This window comes from Mesoplodon densirostris, chromosome 15 (genome assembly GCF_025265405.1).
Source record: "Mesoplodon densirostris isolate mMesDen1 chromosome 15, mMesDen1 primary haplotype, whole genome shotgun sequence".
NCBI lineage: Eukaryota > Metazoa > Chordata > Mammalia > Artiodactyla > Ziphiidae > Mesoplodon > Mesoplodon densirostris.
Window position 1 is genome coordinate 72,866,671 of NC_082675.1, and position 14,345 is coordinate 72,881,015.

Here is a 14,345-nt window from a genome sequence, read left to right on the forward strand (position 1 = left end):
TTTTCAGATTTGCTTATAATATGCCTATAATGTAGCATTCACTTTTCTCCAGGAATAAAAATGGTCTTATACTGATTACAAAGTGTCAGTGACTTTTTGATAAAATTCATATTGATGGTATAAATTGATTTTATACTCATGCAGTTATAAACATAGTGAGAGAGATAATTTTAGAAGGACAAAGATAATTATGTAATAATGCTGACTGATTATTATTTGAACAAGGTATTGCAGTATCTCCCCAAAATCATGTAGTGATTTAAATCATTAAGCATTAGAGATAAAGAAAAAAGACATTTTTTCCCTATAAAAACCAAATTTATTATGACTTCTAAGAACCTACTTAATATCAATTTAAAGTTGAAATGCACTTAGTACTGGGTTTTCAACTCTCTATTCTTTGAGCATTAAGAAAGCAGCTTTGGTTTTGAAAATAAAGTTTTCTTTACTTAAGTTCTAGGTTTCCACAGCTTTTTCATTCTGAGCATTTTGTTCCATCTTTATGTGGAGAGATGGTGAGGGGAAGGGAATTAATTTTTACATGAATATTTTGAATATATAGAATTTATACTTCAATATACAATTAAGATCCTCTATGACCTGTCCTTTAGTCTCTTAATTTAAACTCCTACTTACTGCTCTCCAAACTAGATAGTCACTTCTATTTAAATCAAGGGATAATGACTTAAATAAAAAACATATATGATGGGATTTCCCTGGTGGTCCACTGGTTTGGACTCAGCACTTTCACTGCTGGGGCCTGGGTTCAATCCCTGGTCAGGGAACTAAGATCTTGTAAGCTGCTCAGCATGGCCAAAAAAAAAAAAACAAACCATGAAACAAAACAAGTATATACCATGTTTCTTTATGTATCAGCTCCCCAATACATTTTAAATTAAAATATATGTACTGTGTGGTGTTAGATACACATTGAAATATGAAATACTGGTTATTACAGCTGTAGCAACTTTTCCTAGTGAAGCATGTTGTTTATCAATTAAAACTTTTAGTAATTTTCAGCCTTTAAGTTAAATCAAGTAATTAACTATGCTTAATGCATATAATGTCTATAGGATAATGCTTTTTAGGAAACAACTGATACCGAATACGGATTATTTGTTAACTATATGTTTAAACACTGAAGTCTATTTTTTATTGCTTTTTAGGATGAGCTTCTGTGCCTTAATGCTCCAGTTTTAGTATATTAATAATCTAAACTTTAAATTTAGGAGTCCACCACTATTTAGTATTTTCAAATAAGTGGTCTCACTGAAGACACAGGATCTTAAGCAGAAAAATGATTTGTTTTAAAAATGAAAGTATACACAACACCCTAATGAATGGTTTTTGTTCCTAGTAGTTTATAGCAAACATATCAGGTTAGGTTCAAGTGGATTATGTAAATGTCATCAAGTGTCATGCCATTAGTTGAAAAATATTCTCATAATAAAAAAAAAAGAGTCCTCTAGTTGTACAGGCTTGGTAGTTTAGTTTTGCATCTACTCTCGGAGACTAATCAGGGATGGGCAGAAAGCCCAGATTAGCCTGTTCTCCCCTTTTGACCTTTTAAGTGGAGAATTTTCTTTTTGGTAAAGAGGGGTGTATCTTTGTATTAATTGCTTAATAGCAGACAAATAATTGCATTGTGGTTCTTATAAAGCGGAGAAAAAGAATAAAAATATTAATTCTAGAGAAAGACTATAAATTTAGTTTTCATTTGTGTTCGGTGTACTGGATTTGGGTATTAGTTGATGTGTGTTTCAATGCTACAAAATTAATTAAAATATTATTGAATACTCATTCTATAAATACACTTTTTTTTTTTTTACTCTGGTACCGAGGCAAAGTACTTAACATCCTAATCTGAAAAAAATGTTAATGTGTGAAATATTTTGTTTAAAAAGATAGCTAAGGGTATTTGAACAATTTTTTTTTTTACAGTTGCTAATTTGTCCTCCTGTTACTCGGTTCTTCTATGGATGTAAGGAATACTTCCACAAACTATTGATTCAGGGTGATTCTTCTGGAAGATTGAATATTTGGAACATATCAGACACACCTGATAAACAGGAAGGTACAGGAGGTACTAGTAAATCACTTGCAGTAATTTCTCAATTTTTTAAATTTAACAACCTAAATACCAGCCACTGTATAGCAAATTCATAATGTACATATGTCATTTTCTTCTTAGAACTATAGTTGATGACAGTTATTCTTTGGTATATTACTGAATCATCTGTAAGCACATTTATTTTTATATGTTTAATGTTTTTTCTAAAATGCTTAAATGTTTTTCTTTTATACCAAACAAAACCTCCACAGAGCTGGAAATGACAACTTCTGTTAGTTTGCAAGAGGCATTTGATAAACTGAATCCTTGTCCTGCCGGAATTATCGATCAGCTGAGTGTCATTCCCAATAGTAATGAACCTCTTAAGGTGACCGCAAGTGTGTACATACCAGCCCACGGGCGACTCGTTTGTGGCCGTGAAGATGGAAGCATCGTTATTGTACCTGCCACGCAGACAGCCATAGTGCAGCTGCTGCAAGGGGAGCACATGCTGCGCAGAGGTATCCTGAAGATCTCCTAGTGTCTAAAGTGTTTTGAGAACTCTGTAACCATGAACTTGACAATGTCTACACTCTTTGTTTTTAACAAATACAACGAATCCGTATAGTTGTTAGTGTGCAATGTAGTTGGGAGAATTTAATGTGCAGTTAATAAAATACACTCCAGTTGACCCTTGAACAACTCAGGGGGTTAGGGGCACTGACCCTCTGCACAGTTGAAAGTCTGCATGTTACTTTACACTTGGCCCTCTGTGTCCTTGGATTCAATCAGCTGCCCCTGTGTAGTACTATAGTAAATATTTATTGAAAAAAATCTGCGTATAAGTGGACCTGTGCAGTTCAAACCTCTGTTGTTCAAGGATCAACTGTACTTAGTGTCTATTATTGGAATAAACACCATGTAATGACTGTAAATAAAGAGGTATCTAATTTTATCTCTTTGATATGTGTTAATAATTCCATTTATTATTGGGCACCTATATAGTGTACTAGTAATTATCATATTATCAGTAATACTGGTAATCTTTTAGAACAATGTTGTCCAGTAGAACTATATATGTAACAATATAGGTGATTTTCTAATAGGCACATTAAGAAAAGTAAAAATGAAGCAGGAGAAATTAATTTTAATAATATATTTTCTTTAACCTAGTACAGAAAACTATTTTTATTTCAACTTGTAATCAACATAAAAATTACTAATGGGATATTTTACATTTTTGGGGTGCTAAGTCTTTGAAATCTCATGTATATTTTACATTCATAGCACATATGAATCCATTCTAGCCACACTGAAGGAGTTCATTAGTCTCATGTGGTATGTAGCTACAGTATTTCTAGAACTACAGAGCAGTTCTAGAAAACTAGAAGCCTTTTCAATGATAAAATGTATAGCTAAATCCAAAACCTCGTTCACAGGTTGGCCACCTCACAGGACACTCCGTGGTCATCGGAACAAAGTCACATGTTTGTTGTATCCGCATCAGGTCTCAGCTCGTTATGATCAAAGATATCTAATATCTGGAGGCGTGGATTTTTCGGTCATAATTTGGGACATTTTTTCTGGAGAAATGAAACACATCTTCTGTGTCCATGGTGGTGAGATTACTCAGCTTCTGGTTCCACCTGAAAACTGCAGTGTAAGTTGATCATGAAAGATTATTTCACTGTGGTAGAGTCAAGTTGTGTTGCTATCAGGCTTAATATAAATGAAATCCAGAGTAACTTAAAATGTGACAGGAGAATTAAAAAATCCTTTTAATTTAAAAACTAAACAGTGGTAATGTGATGTTTAGACAAAGTTACAATTATTACCATTGGGCACATAGACGTAGAAGATGCACATAGTTTTTTTTTCCTGTTATTAGCTCCTAAATAGCATAGCTTGTCCCCGAAATGTAGTAGTAATTTAGAATATGTTTACTGAAGTTTCAATTTTTTGTTCTAAAGTAGTTTAAGTATCGCCAAAGTCATTCTCTAATCTCATTATTTTCAGCTTCATCTGAGCAAAAAGATAGTAAACGTATACTTTCGTAGTTTGAAGCAAAATACTTCTCATTACTTATAAATAGAGTTCGTTTATTTTGATATTTTTTTGTGGCTGCGCCGTGCAGCTTGTGAGATCTTAGCTTTCTGACCAAGGGTCAAACCTGGGCCCCGGCAGTGGAAGCACTGAGTCCTAACCACTGGACTGCCAGGAAATTGCCTAGAGTTCGTTTAAATAAACAATTATTGTGACAAGAGGAAAGTATAACAGGCACTGAAAGTGATTTTGGAAAATTTTGTACATACCTTTGTGAAAGCAGATTGCTTTCTTAGTGATGTGCGTGTAGGTTAGGCCATGATGTCAAATATAAACAGCCCAATAATTTTAGAAGTAGGAGATTTTAGGAGAACTTAGGATGGATGAATAACAGACCCATACTTTATTTTACTGTTTGTTAATCATGAACTTGTTCATGTGATTAACCACTTCTGTTGGCATCATCACTATGCCCACACACTCACACGTGTGTGTGCACACACGTACACAAACACACAGACACACCGTCGTCTTGCACACATATTTCATGCTTATCATAATCCCTTCAGCATCACCAGTTATGGTGTTACTGAAATGAAAAGCATTTGACTTCTGTATCTGATCCAGTGTTCACAAGGAGTCTCATTTCGAAGCTCAGAAAATCTTCCTTGGCCTTTCTACTTACTTAATCTTCCTGGTAATGTATTATCTGCCATGTTCTGCCAGTGCTAGATTTCATTTGACTTGATACTGGTGATGTTGTAGGAGGTTCTAGTACCAGTGTCTCTCGCTCTCTTTTTTTCCCCTGCCAGTTTTGAAAATTCAGATAATTATCTTCTTCCTTCTTTTTAAACATTTTTTGCCTTTTTCTTTCTTCCCAGTTGGTTGTTCGTTTCTTTTAATCTTCATCACTGAGAAGAATTACTGTGTATTTATTTAAATAACCAATTGTATGTCTATTTTAGTGAAATAGATATCATTGTCATTATACTAAGTTATAGCACTGTTAGAACCCCTGCCCTAAACTTTATTTAACAGTACTTAATGCCCCATGATAAAACATGCGTTTTTGGATCTCTGACTGCAAATTTGGGGAAATATCTAATTTTTTGATGCTGAAATTGATAATTTAGATTATTTTATTTCAGTTTAGTGCAACCGTTTCTGATTTGGCTGGTTTTTGTTTTCATAAGAATAAAACACTGAAAATTAACTAGAGTGTGTATGTGTGTGTGTGTGTGTGTGTGTATTTTTTTAATTACAGGTATTAAAAGGAAAGTTTTTTTGAGTGGTTTCCATAAGGTCATGTTTTCTTTTTGAACTACATTAATATATTTTTTAGCCTACATATTAATATGAGAGCATTTTCTGGTTTCTTTTAAAAAAATTTCAAGTGGGTATTTAATATAATAAAAAATTTTTGATCAACTGCATTTAGAAATAATCTGTAGTGAGTAAAAGCTACCTAACAGACATATATGCAACTAAATAGAGAATGGTCTCCTTACTAGACTAGGTGCCCGCCAGAGGTGCTAGTTGCCTGGGAAATATGAAGAAAAGAGACACAGACAAGGAAGTCTGGCACTTGGAAAATAATTTACTCATTATAGGCTTAACAGTAGAATTTTCTTGTTTTTAATTAACTTTCAAAAGTACTGATTAAGACAAGTTTGCTTTTAGCTTTGTGATAATTTGACAAGTAAATAATGCCTGCCTAGTTATTAAGCTGTTCATTTAGCTGGTAGTTTTAGGTCCAGCAGCTAATATGTTTGAAAATCAAAGAGCCTAACTGATTAATAAAAAGCTAAGAATTTGATATTTGCTAAATGTTTAGCAGATGACTATTTTGCTGAGATTAGAGTTAACAACATCATATGCTGATTTTTTTAATACTTGGATTGTCCTCATAAATTGATCCAATGTCATTTTCTTTTAGCAAAAAAAAAATTTACTTTAAAGTGATCTGGTAGTTGGAAGATTATAAATATTTACCAACTGTAATGATTAAAGATAAATACTGAAAAGTTTGTCATCTGCTTTTTTGATTAGAATAGGGTTTTGGTTTTTATCTTAGGTAGATTGGGAAAGAAGTTGAGTTTTGATTTCTTGCAATTTTTTTTTTACCCCAGGAAAAGATGTTCTAAAACAGAGAAATGTTGGTTGCATTTTAAAAATGACTTAAATTGTAATTAAGAATGTACAATTATGATGAACTTTTCTTTCTTAATTTGTGGTCATTTCATGTTTACCAAAATATAGGAAGTTGTTAAGAAAAAGTACTGAGCAAAATCATTGTCTCCTGGCTTTGGTAGACAGTGAATGAAAAATGAAATCCTGCCTGCTGGGTAGAAAGGATGCTGTGGCTGGAGATGAGCTTTGAGGACAGACTATACGCCCTTTCACAACTCCACACACATGCACATCTTACTTGTCTACTGTCTAGGTGTTTCTTTGTCATCCTTTCTTTCCCCAGTCCTTCATTTTTGTGCTCTTTTAGCATTTTTTTTTTACCTGAAATCTTTCCAAATTCTTGCTATAGATTAGTATTACTTTAGCGCCAGACTCAGTGGTTCTATACACTTTATTTTTAATAAACTATTTCTCTATTCCTTTATTAATGGGAGTTCTAATTATTTAAACATTTTGACATGTTCATAGATGATAAACATTTCCTATAGTGTTATGTAGAGTATCTGCATTGAATAGATTTTGTGTTTATTGCACATTGAAGGTATTTGTTTTTCATTTTTTAGAGGAATTTTATATATTTATTTTTTCCCAAATAGTAAAACTCCATTTAGGCAAAGTGCTTTGAAATTGAGTTTGATTCCCTCAATAGTCTAGTTAACTGAGATTTAACCTTCATATGATACAGATTATTTTAAAGAATTAAAATACAGTAAGAAAATTTAAAAGTTTCCTGAAAATATCCTTTGAGATAGGAAATCTTGAAGCAATTCAGGATTGTATAGTGCCAAAGGGTTATTGACAAAAATTCTACAAGTTTTTTGGGGCAGTATTACTATCTGCCAAGTAATGCATTTCAGTGTTCCAAGAAATATAAACTTATATTTTAGGAGGAGAGTCAGGCAAGTATTTAAGTAAGTCTGTTACAAGGCTGACTATAAATGGTAAAGGAGAGATCCTAGCAAAATGCTTTGGTGGATAAGGGCAGGGGCATATCATAGGTACTCAGAGAAACAAAGAGCTTTGGTAAACTCAAAAAAACTCTCAGTTAGTGAGATTTGACTAACTGTATATTGACTTCATGAGGGGTGGTAGAACTTGCAGTTTTGAGATCTCTATTATTAGGTTATGTGCTGTCTATTTCTTTCTCCTTAAGATTATGGAATGTAGAGGAAAAAATTAAGTTTGAAGTGGCTTTTTTTTTGTGTGTGTGGTTCGGTTTCTTAAGAAAACAAAATGTACTATCCATACACATGAAAGAAATATATACATATAATGTATATAGGTATGAAAAGTATGTGTACTGTATATATATATGAAATATATATGAAAGGAAACAGAAGTGAAACTGTCTACTAAAATAGTATTTGAATATTATATAACATAATACAAAATATATACTATAAATATAAATATAAAAGAAAGTTCTGTGCCATTTTTGTTTGTCATTCCAAGTTGTGCTTATTGCTTTTAAATGAGTGATTTTTTTTTTTTTTTTTTTTTTTTCTTTTTGCGGTATGCGGGCCTCTCACTGTTGTGGCCTCTCCCGTTGCGGAGCACAGGCTCCGGATGCGCAGGCCCAGCGGCCATGGCTCACGGGCCCAGCCGCTCCGCGGCATATGGGATCCTCCCAGACTGGGGCACGAACCCGTATCCCCTGCATCGGCAGGCGGACTCTTAACCACTGCGCCACCAGGGAGGCCCTAAATGAGTGATTTTGATCTTATATATTGCTATTCAGATGTAATGGTTCTTAGGCAGTTTTAATAAGATTCAAATTTAAAATGGAACCTTCATATTGTTATTAAATAAGACTGCCACTTCAAATACTCATATAGAAAACTTTTTAGAAAATTCTTTTTAAAAACAGGCTTGTTAAAATTTTAAGTGCCTTACTGTTTTCAGTTTTCATCTGCACTTAGAATGTTATTTACTGTAGTGTCTTAAAATATTTTATAAATAGGTATAGAAAATGCAAAAGGTATTAAAGGTTATCAATAAAAAGCAAGTCTCTTTTTCCCTCTTGTTCTCCAGCTATGTCATTCCCTTCATCCTGAGTGCAATATTTTATAATCCTACAGAGACTTTCTGTACTGTTTTTAAAAAATGTTTATACAGTTTTTAAAGGTTACTTTCCATTTACAGTCACTACAAAATATTGGCTATATTCCCCTTGTTGTACAATATATGCTTAAGCCTATTGTAACACCCGATAGTTTGTACCTTTCACTCCCTCACTCCTATATTGCCCCTCCCTCCCCCTGCCCACTGGTAACCACTAGTTTGTTCTCTATATCTTATACTATTTTTAAAAATATTTATTTATTTGTTTGGTTGCGCTGGGCCTTAGTTGCGGCAGGTGGGCTCCTTAGTTGTGGCTCTTGGCCTCCTTAGTTGCGGCTTGCGGGCTCCTTAATCGGCATGCAAACTCTTCGTTGCGGCATGCATGTGGGATCTAGTTCCCTGACCAGGTATTGAACCCAGGCCTCCTGCATTGGGAGTGCAGAGTCTTAACCACAGTGTCACCAGGGAAATCCCTGTACTATGTTTTAATACTTCAGAACTATAGCATTTTAGTTTAATCTTATTCTAATAACTGAGACATTTAAGCAACACTGAGAGGTTAGAGATAGAATGATTTCCAGATTTGAATAGCTGTCACAGGTAGGCTTGGGTGAATTTCCAAAATCTGAACTCTAGGCTAGGGGAGGCCAAAAGAGTGTGCCCAATGCCTGCGGAGTCTGAGGAAGAGAGCAGCTGAAAGGGAGGGCAGATATTTTTAAGGCTGCTGGTAATAAAATTATTAAAATTGAATTGGAAAGATAAATACCAAATTCAGATTCTGTTTGCTTTTGAGAGTGACGGGAATGAGTATTGAAGGGAACAAAAAATGTGACTTTTTAAAGTGTTGTGTTTTATTTACTTTTAGTAAATATATATCTAATATTACTTCCCTCTCCCATTGGCATGGATGATTAGATTGTCACAGCTTTTTGCTGCTGCTAGAATTTTATTCAGAACAGAATTTTTCGAAAATGTTTCAAAATAAATTTTGAAGCATATATAATATATATGTTTCTCAGTGTGAACATATAGGCTAAGTTCTCTAATAGATTAGTTAAAAATGATTACTTTTCATTATATCTTATTAAACTTGTATTGTCACATGCCTCCAAAATTTTCCAGAAGGGGGCAGCATGGGTTTGTGAACACGGGAATATCAGGCACCTAACCTGTTTGTTCCTTCCTCTGACAATGTTAAATCCCTAGCTCTTGCGGCAGATATGATAATATGTATGGTATATGTGACTATATGTTTGCTAGTGCGTAATGTTCGCTGCCGGTAAGAACAATTAACAAATTAGGTTTTCTTTTTAACATATTATCCTTTCTTTCTGAAAAAGTACCTAAGCTTCTGCCTGAATTAGCTCTTATCTTACCTTTTTGAATTTGGACTTGTGTTACCAGTTTAATTGGATGTTACATTTAAAAAGCAATGTCTAGAATTATGGCATAGTCTCTGAAGCCAGAGTAAACTTTGGTGATGTAAAGGAAGCAAAAGCAGAAAGCAGAACTAATCTTTTTCTAAAATATATCACAGTGTACATAATGTTCTGTAATATTCTTTTTTCCCATAACACTTAATTCTCTTAGATTTTGAGACTACTTTCATATGTTTTATATATTCAGCATCATCTTTTTGAAATTAATTTTTATTTAAAAAAATTACATAACACATTGTTATGGAAAATACAGATATTTTCTAAAGATGGTCTAAGTGTATTCCAACATTTTTTTTTTGCGGTATGCGGGCCTCCTACCATTGTGGCCTCTCCCGTTGCGGAGCACAGGCTCCGGAGTCGGAGGCTCAGCGGCCATGGCTCACGGGCCCAGCCGCTCCGTGGCATGTGGGATCCTCCCGGACTGAGGCACGAACCCGTATCCCCTGCATCGGCAGGCGGACTGTCAACCACTGTGCCACCAGGGAAGCCCCTAACATTTTTAATGATAGTCTGTCACTTATTTAATTTTATTTAGAAATTTCAGAATTTTACCTTCTAATTTTTTTTTCTCTTATCAACAGTGGGGGTTGAGAATTAAGATAACTAAATAATTTTGCACATCTGGAATGATTCTTAGGGTAAATTCTTAAATGTGAAATTTCTTTATAAAAGGGCATATTAATTTTTAAAGTCTTTTGAATACATATTACCAAATTGTCCTTCAAAAGCTTAGGAATAGGTTTGTACCACCTATTTACCTTCATAATTCTTCATCATGCTGTTTATAATCTTTCAAATGTAGGTAATTTTCTAGACTTATAAGTAGCTGTATGAAGAGTATGTATACGCGTATAGCACTCATCCTCATTTTGAAAGCACGGATGCTGTAATATACCAAGGCTGTATTGGTTATCCATTCTGATTGCTGCATGTTTTCCAATTTTTACTACTGTCATATTTTATTCAAGATAAAAAATTAATTTTTCCTATTATGGATAGTGTCTGAATATTCAAATTTCATAGTACACCCTGTCTCTCGTGTAGGAAGCTAAGAGAATCAATAATATACCAAGAGACTGTCAGTGAGGATCCCTTCAACAGTAATGAGACAGATTGCATCCCTATTCTGGCTGTGCTAATATTGTGTCAAACATTTTAGAAATTCATTTATTTATTACCTTTTTTTTTGCCTTATAAGGTTGGTTTATTGAAGTATAGTTGATTTACAATGTTGTATTAGTTTCAGGTATATAGCAAAGTGACTCAGTTTTTTTTTTTTTAAATAAATTTATTTATTTATTTGTTTGGCTGCATTGGGTCTTCGTTGCTGTGTGTGGGCTTTCTCTAGTTGCGGTGAGCAGGGGCTACTCTTCATTGGGGTGCGCAGGCTTCTCGTTGCGGAGGCTTCTCTTGTTGCGGAGCACAGGCTCTAGGTGCGTGGGCTTCAGTAGTTGTGGCTCGCGGGCTCTAGAGTGCAGGCTCAGTAGTTGCGGCGCACGGACTAAGTTGCTCCGCGGCATGTGGGATCTTCCCCGACCAGGGCTTGAGCCTGTGTCTCCTGCTTTGGCAGGCGGATTCTTAACCACTGCACCACCAGGGAAGTCCCCAGTTTTTAAAAATATATATATGTATATATATATACAAACACACATACATACATATATATGTATGTATATATTCTTTTCAGATTCTTTTCCATTATAGGTTATTACAAGATACTGAGTATAGCTCCCTGTGCTATAGAGTAGGTCCTTGTTGTTTATTTTATATATAATAGTGTGTATATGTTAATCCCAAACCCCTAATTTATCCCTCCCCCCCTCCGCAGAGACTTAGATATTCCTCTGTTTGGAGAGGTTTCTTTAGATCTTTAGTCATATTCTTGGTAGCAAAGAAGATTACATTGGGTATGAAATTTATTTTTAGTAATAGTCAGAAATGATTTGGTGCTAAGCATTGTAAATGAAGTGGTTGATTAAATTGACTCAGTGGCTGAAGAGAGTTGGTATGGCACAGAGCAAAGACAATTTTTCTCCAGTAACTTAATCATAAAGCAATTTTAAAATGAGTTAAAATTTATTTTAAGATGGCAGAAATTGTTAGAAAAAAATGGATGACTTTTTAAGGTGACTGTTCAATTAGATGCAATATATATCTGAGTGCCGACCATTTTCCAGGTGCCTTCAAGAGCCCGGTGTATACTAGTGGGGGTTAGGTTTCTCTTGTGTTCTTTGATATAGACTTCAAAAGCAAGCCAGCATCCTTTGTAAACAAAGAGGTATTTTTAGAATATATATTCTAGTAATTTATCTCTAAGAAAGATACACAGGGGCTTCCCTGGTGGCGCAGTGGTTGAGAGTCTGCCTGCCGATGCAGGGGACACGGGTTCGAGCCCTGGTCTGGGAGGATCCCACATGCTGCTGAGCTGCTAGGCCTGTGAGCCACAACTGCTGAGCCTGCGCGTCTGGAGCCTGTGCTCCGCAACGAGAGGCCACGATAGTGAGAGGCCCGTGCACCGCGATGAAGAGTGGCCCCCGCTTGCCACAACTAGAGAAAGCCCTTGCACAGAAACGAAGACCCAACACAGCCAAAATAAATAAATTAATTAATAAACTCCTACCCCCAACATCTTCTTTAAAAAAAAAAAGAGAGAAACGAAAGATACACAGACTCTCAGTTAGAAAATTTCCGGTTAGAAAAATGGGGACAGTATCAACCCGTTTGTTTCCATGAGAAAGGAAAAAAAGATATTCCATAGTTATGTCAGAGGTATTGTAAATTCAGTGTTTATTTCTTGTAAGGATACTGGTATGAGCGGAATAAATAGGTTGAAGCCAAGCAGGCAGATTGAGAGTTACTAGGTCAGATGGATGGGGCCATTCAAGTTCAAAGTAGGAGCTAGAATAGAAGTGTGGGACCAGCAGCCACTGGGAGTCCTAATTCAGTGCATGCTGAGAAGTGAGGCCCTTTGTGATGGAGGATGTTAGTCCCTGAACGTGTGCCGCCGAGGTTTGGGTGTGGGGTGGACAATAACTGGGGACAGCTGACTGCTGTGGGGAGAGGGTAAAAGGGTAGCACTTTTGAGTTCCTTTAAAAAACCTTAGACTATCTTCAGAGTCTGCAGATGTGACTATCTCAGTCTCTAAAACCCATAAATATGTAATTGAAATTAAAGAAAGCACTTTAATGATTAAAGGCATGAAGTCAAAAATTATCAGGTAAATTCAATGGAAAAAGATGTGTGAGGAAATATTCAGGGAACAGTGGAAGGTGGTCATTGAGTTGTTGGATTGAGAGCTTTTATTGACTCAAATTGTTAAAAGTGCTAAAAACTTCATTAATGTGATTTTAAGGTAATACGTGAGTGATGGTAATGATCATGTGGGTGGAACTATTCAGATTAAATTAAAGCAGAGCTATTAATATGAGAAGAAAACATTGAAAAGGGGAAACTAACCTAATAGAAAAATTATGAATGTCTCCGTATTTCCTGGTGAATACCTAAACGTTGGCAACTCCCTCGGAAAATGATACAACTACATTATAAAAAATAGAATTTATGGTATATAATGACATAATACTAATAATGGTAAAGAGCATACTAACTACCATCATCTTTTGTATGCATGATGTATAGTCACTGTGCTGATTTCTTTACATATATTTCATTTAATTCACCCAGTGATTCTGTGAGGCCTAGTAATTGCTGTTAACCTCATTGTACAGAGAGATGAGGCTCAGAGAAGTTAAGTAACTTGCTCAAGTCACACAGTTAGCAAGTGGCAGAGCTGGAATTTGATCCTAAATAGTCCAACCTGAGGGCCTGAACTTGACCACCAAGCATACCACCTCCTACTAGGTGTAATTTTGTATTTAAAAATAGTTGCATTTCTCCAACTTTGACTATATATTTTTTATTACTGATTTACATAAGTAAATATGATTTTGATGCATACTTAATTTTAAATGCCTAATTTATTTAGTATCTTTCAATTTGTAGAACAAAACACAGCCATTCTTTTCAATTCCTGTATTTCAAATTTTTCTTTAGAGAATTGTGCATGGCTCAGTTCTTTGGTAATTTATGTTTTAGTTTTTCATCTTTGATTATTTAGGTTTGGATTTTCTTAGTTTTAGCCCCGTTTCACCTTCTTTTACTTGTCACACATTACTTGCTTTTAAGAATATGATGTAAGATTTAACTGCAATTTTATAAAATTAACATATACACAGTTAAATTTTTTTGAAAACAGAGGTAGCTAAGAAGGTAAAAGGTCACCTGTTATTCTTCTACATAAAAGAGAAACAAAGTTAACATTTTGATATTTTTTCCTCTAGCCTTGTAAAATTCACTTACTATGCACTTGTGATTATATTGTATAGTTATCCATGCACATTGCATCTTCATTTAATATTTTAATAAATACTTTCTCAAGTTATTCTTATTCGTGAAAGTAATTTTTAGTAATCATATAACATTACATTATGTGAGCGTACAATATTTACTTAGCAGTTCTCCTCCTTTGGATGTGTAGATTGTTCCCAATTTGAACTATTGTAAA

At 34.7% G+C, this 14,345-nt stretch overlaps 1 protein-coding gene across 5 annotated transcripts in view; it reads left to right on the forward strand.

Annotated features, from left to right (window-relative positions):
• The window catches only part of WDR7 (WD repeat domain 7), a 365,960-nt gene that overhangs the window by 43,592 nt on the left and 308,023 nt on the right, over nucleotides 1–14,345 (forward strand). For 4 of the 5 annotated variants that reach the window (XM_060118461.1, XM_060118462.1, XM_060118465.1 and 1 more), the window contains 3 exons: nucleotides 1,942–2,083; nucleotides 2,323–2,571; nucleotides 3,490–3,710. In XM_060118461.1, coding sequence (XP_059974444.1) covers nucleotides 1,942–2,083; nucleotides 2,323–2,571; nucleotides 3,490–3,710 — 612 coding nt within the window. The remainder of the gene's footprint in view (nucleotides 1–1,941; nucleotides 2,084–2,322; nucleotides 2,572–3,489; nucleotides 3,711–14,345) is intronic. The other variant, XM_060118464.1, reaches the window with a different exon arrangement.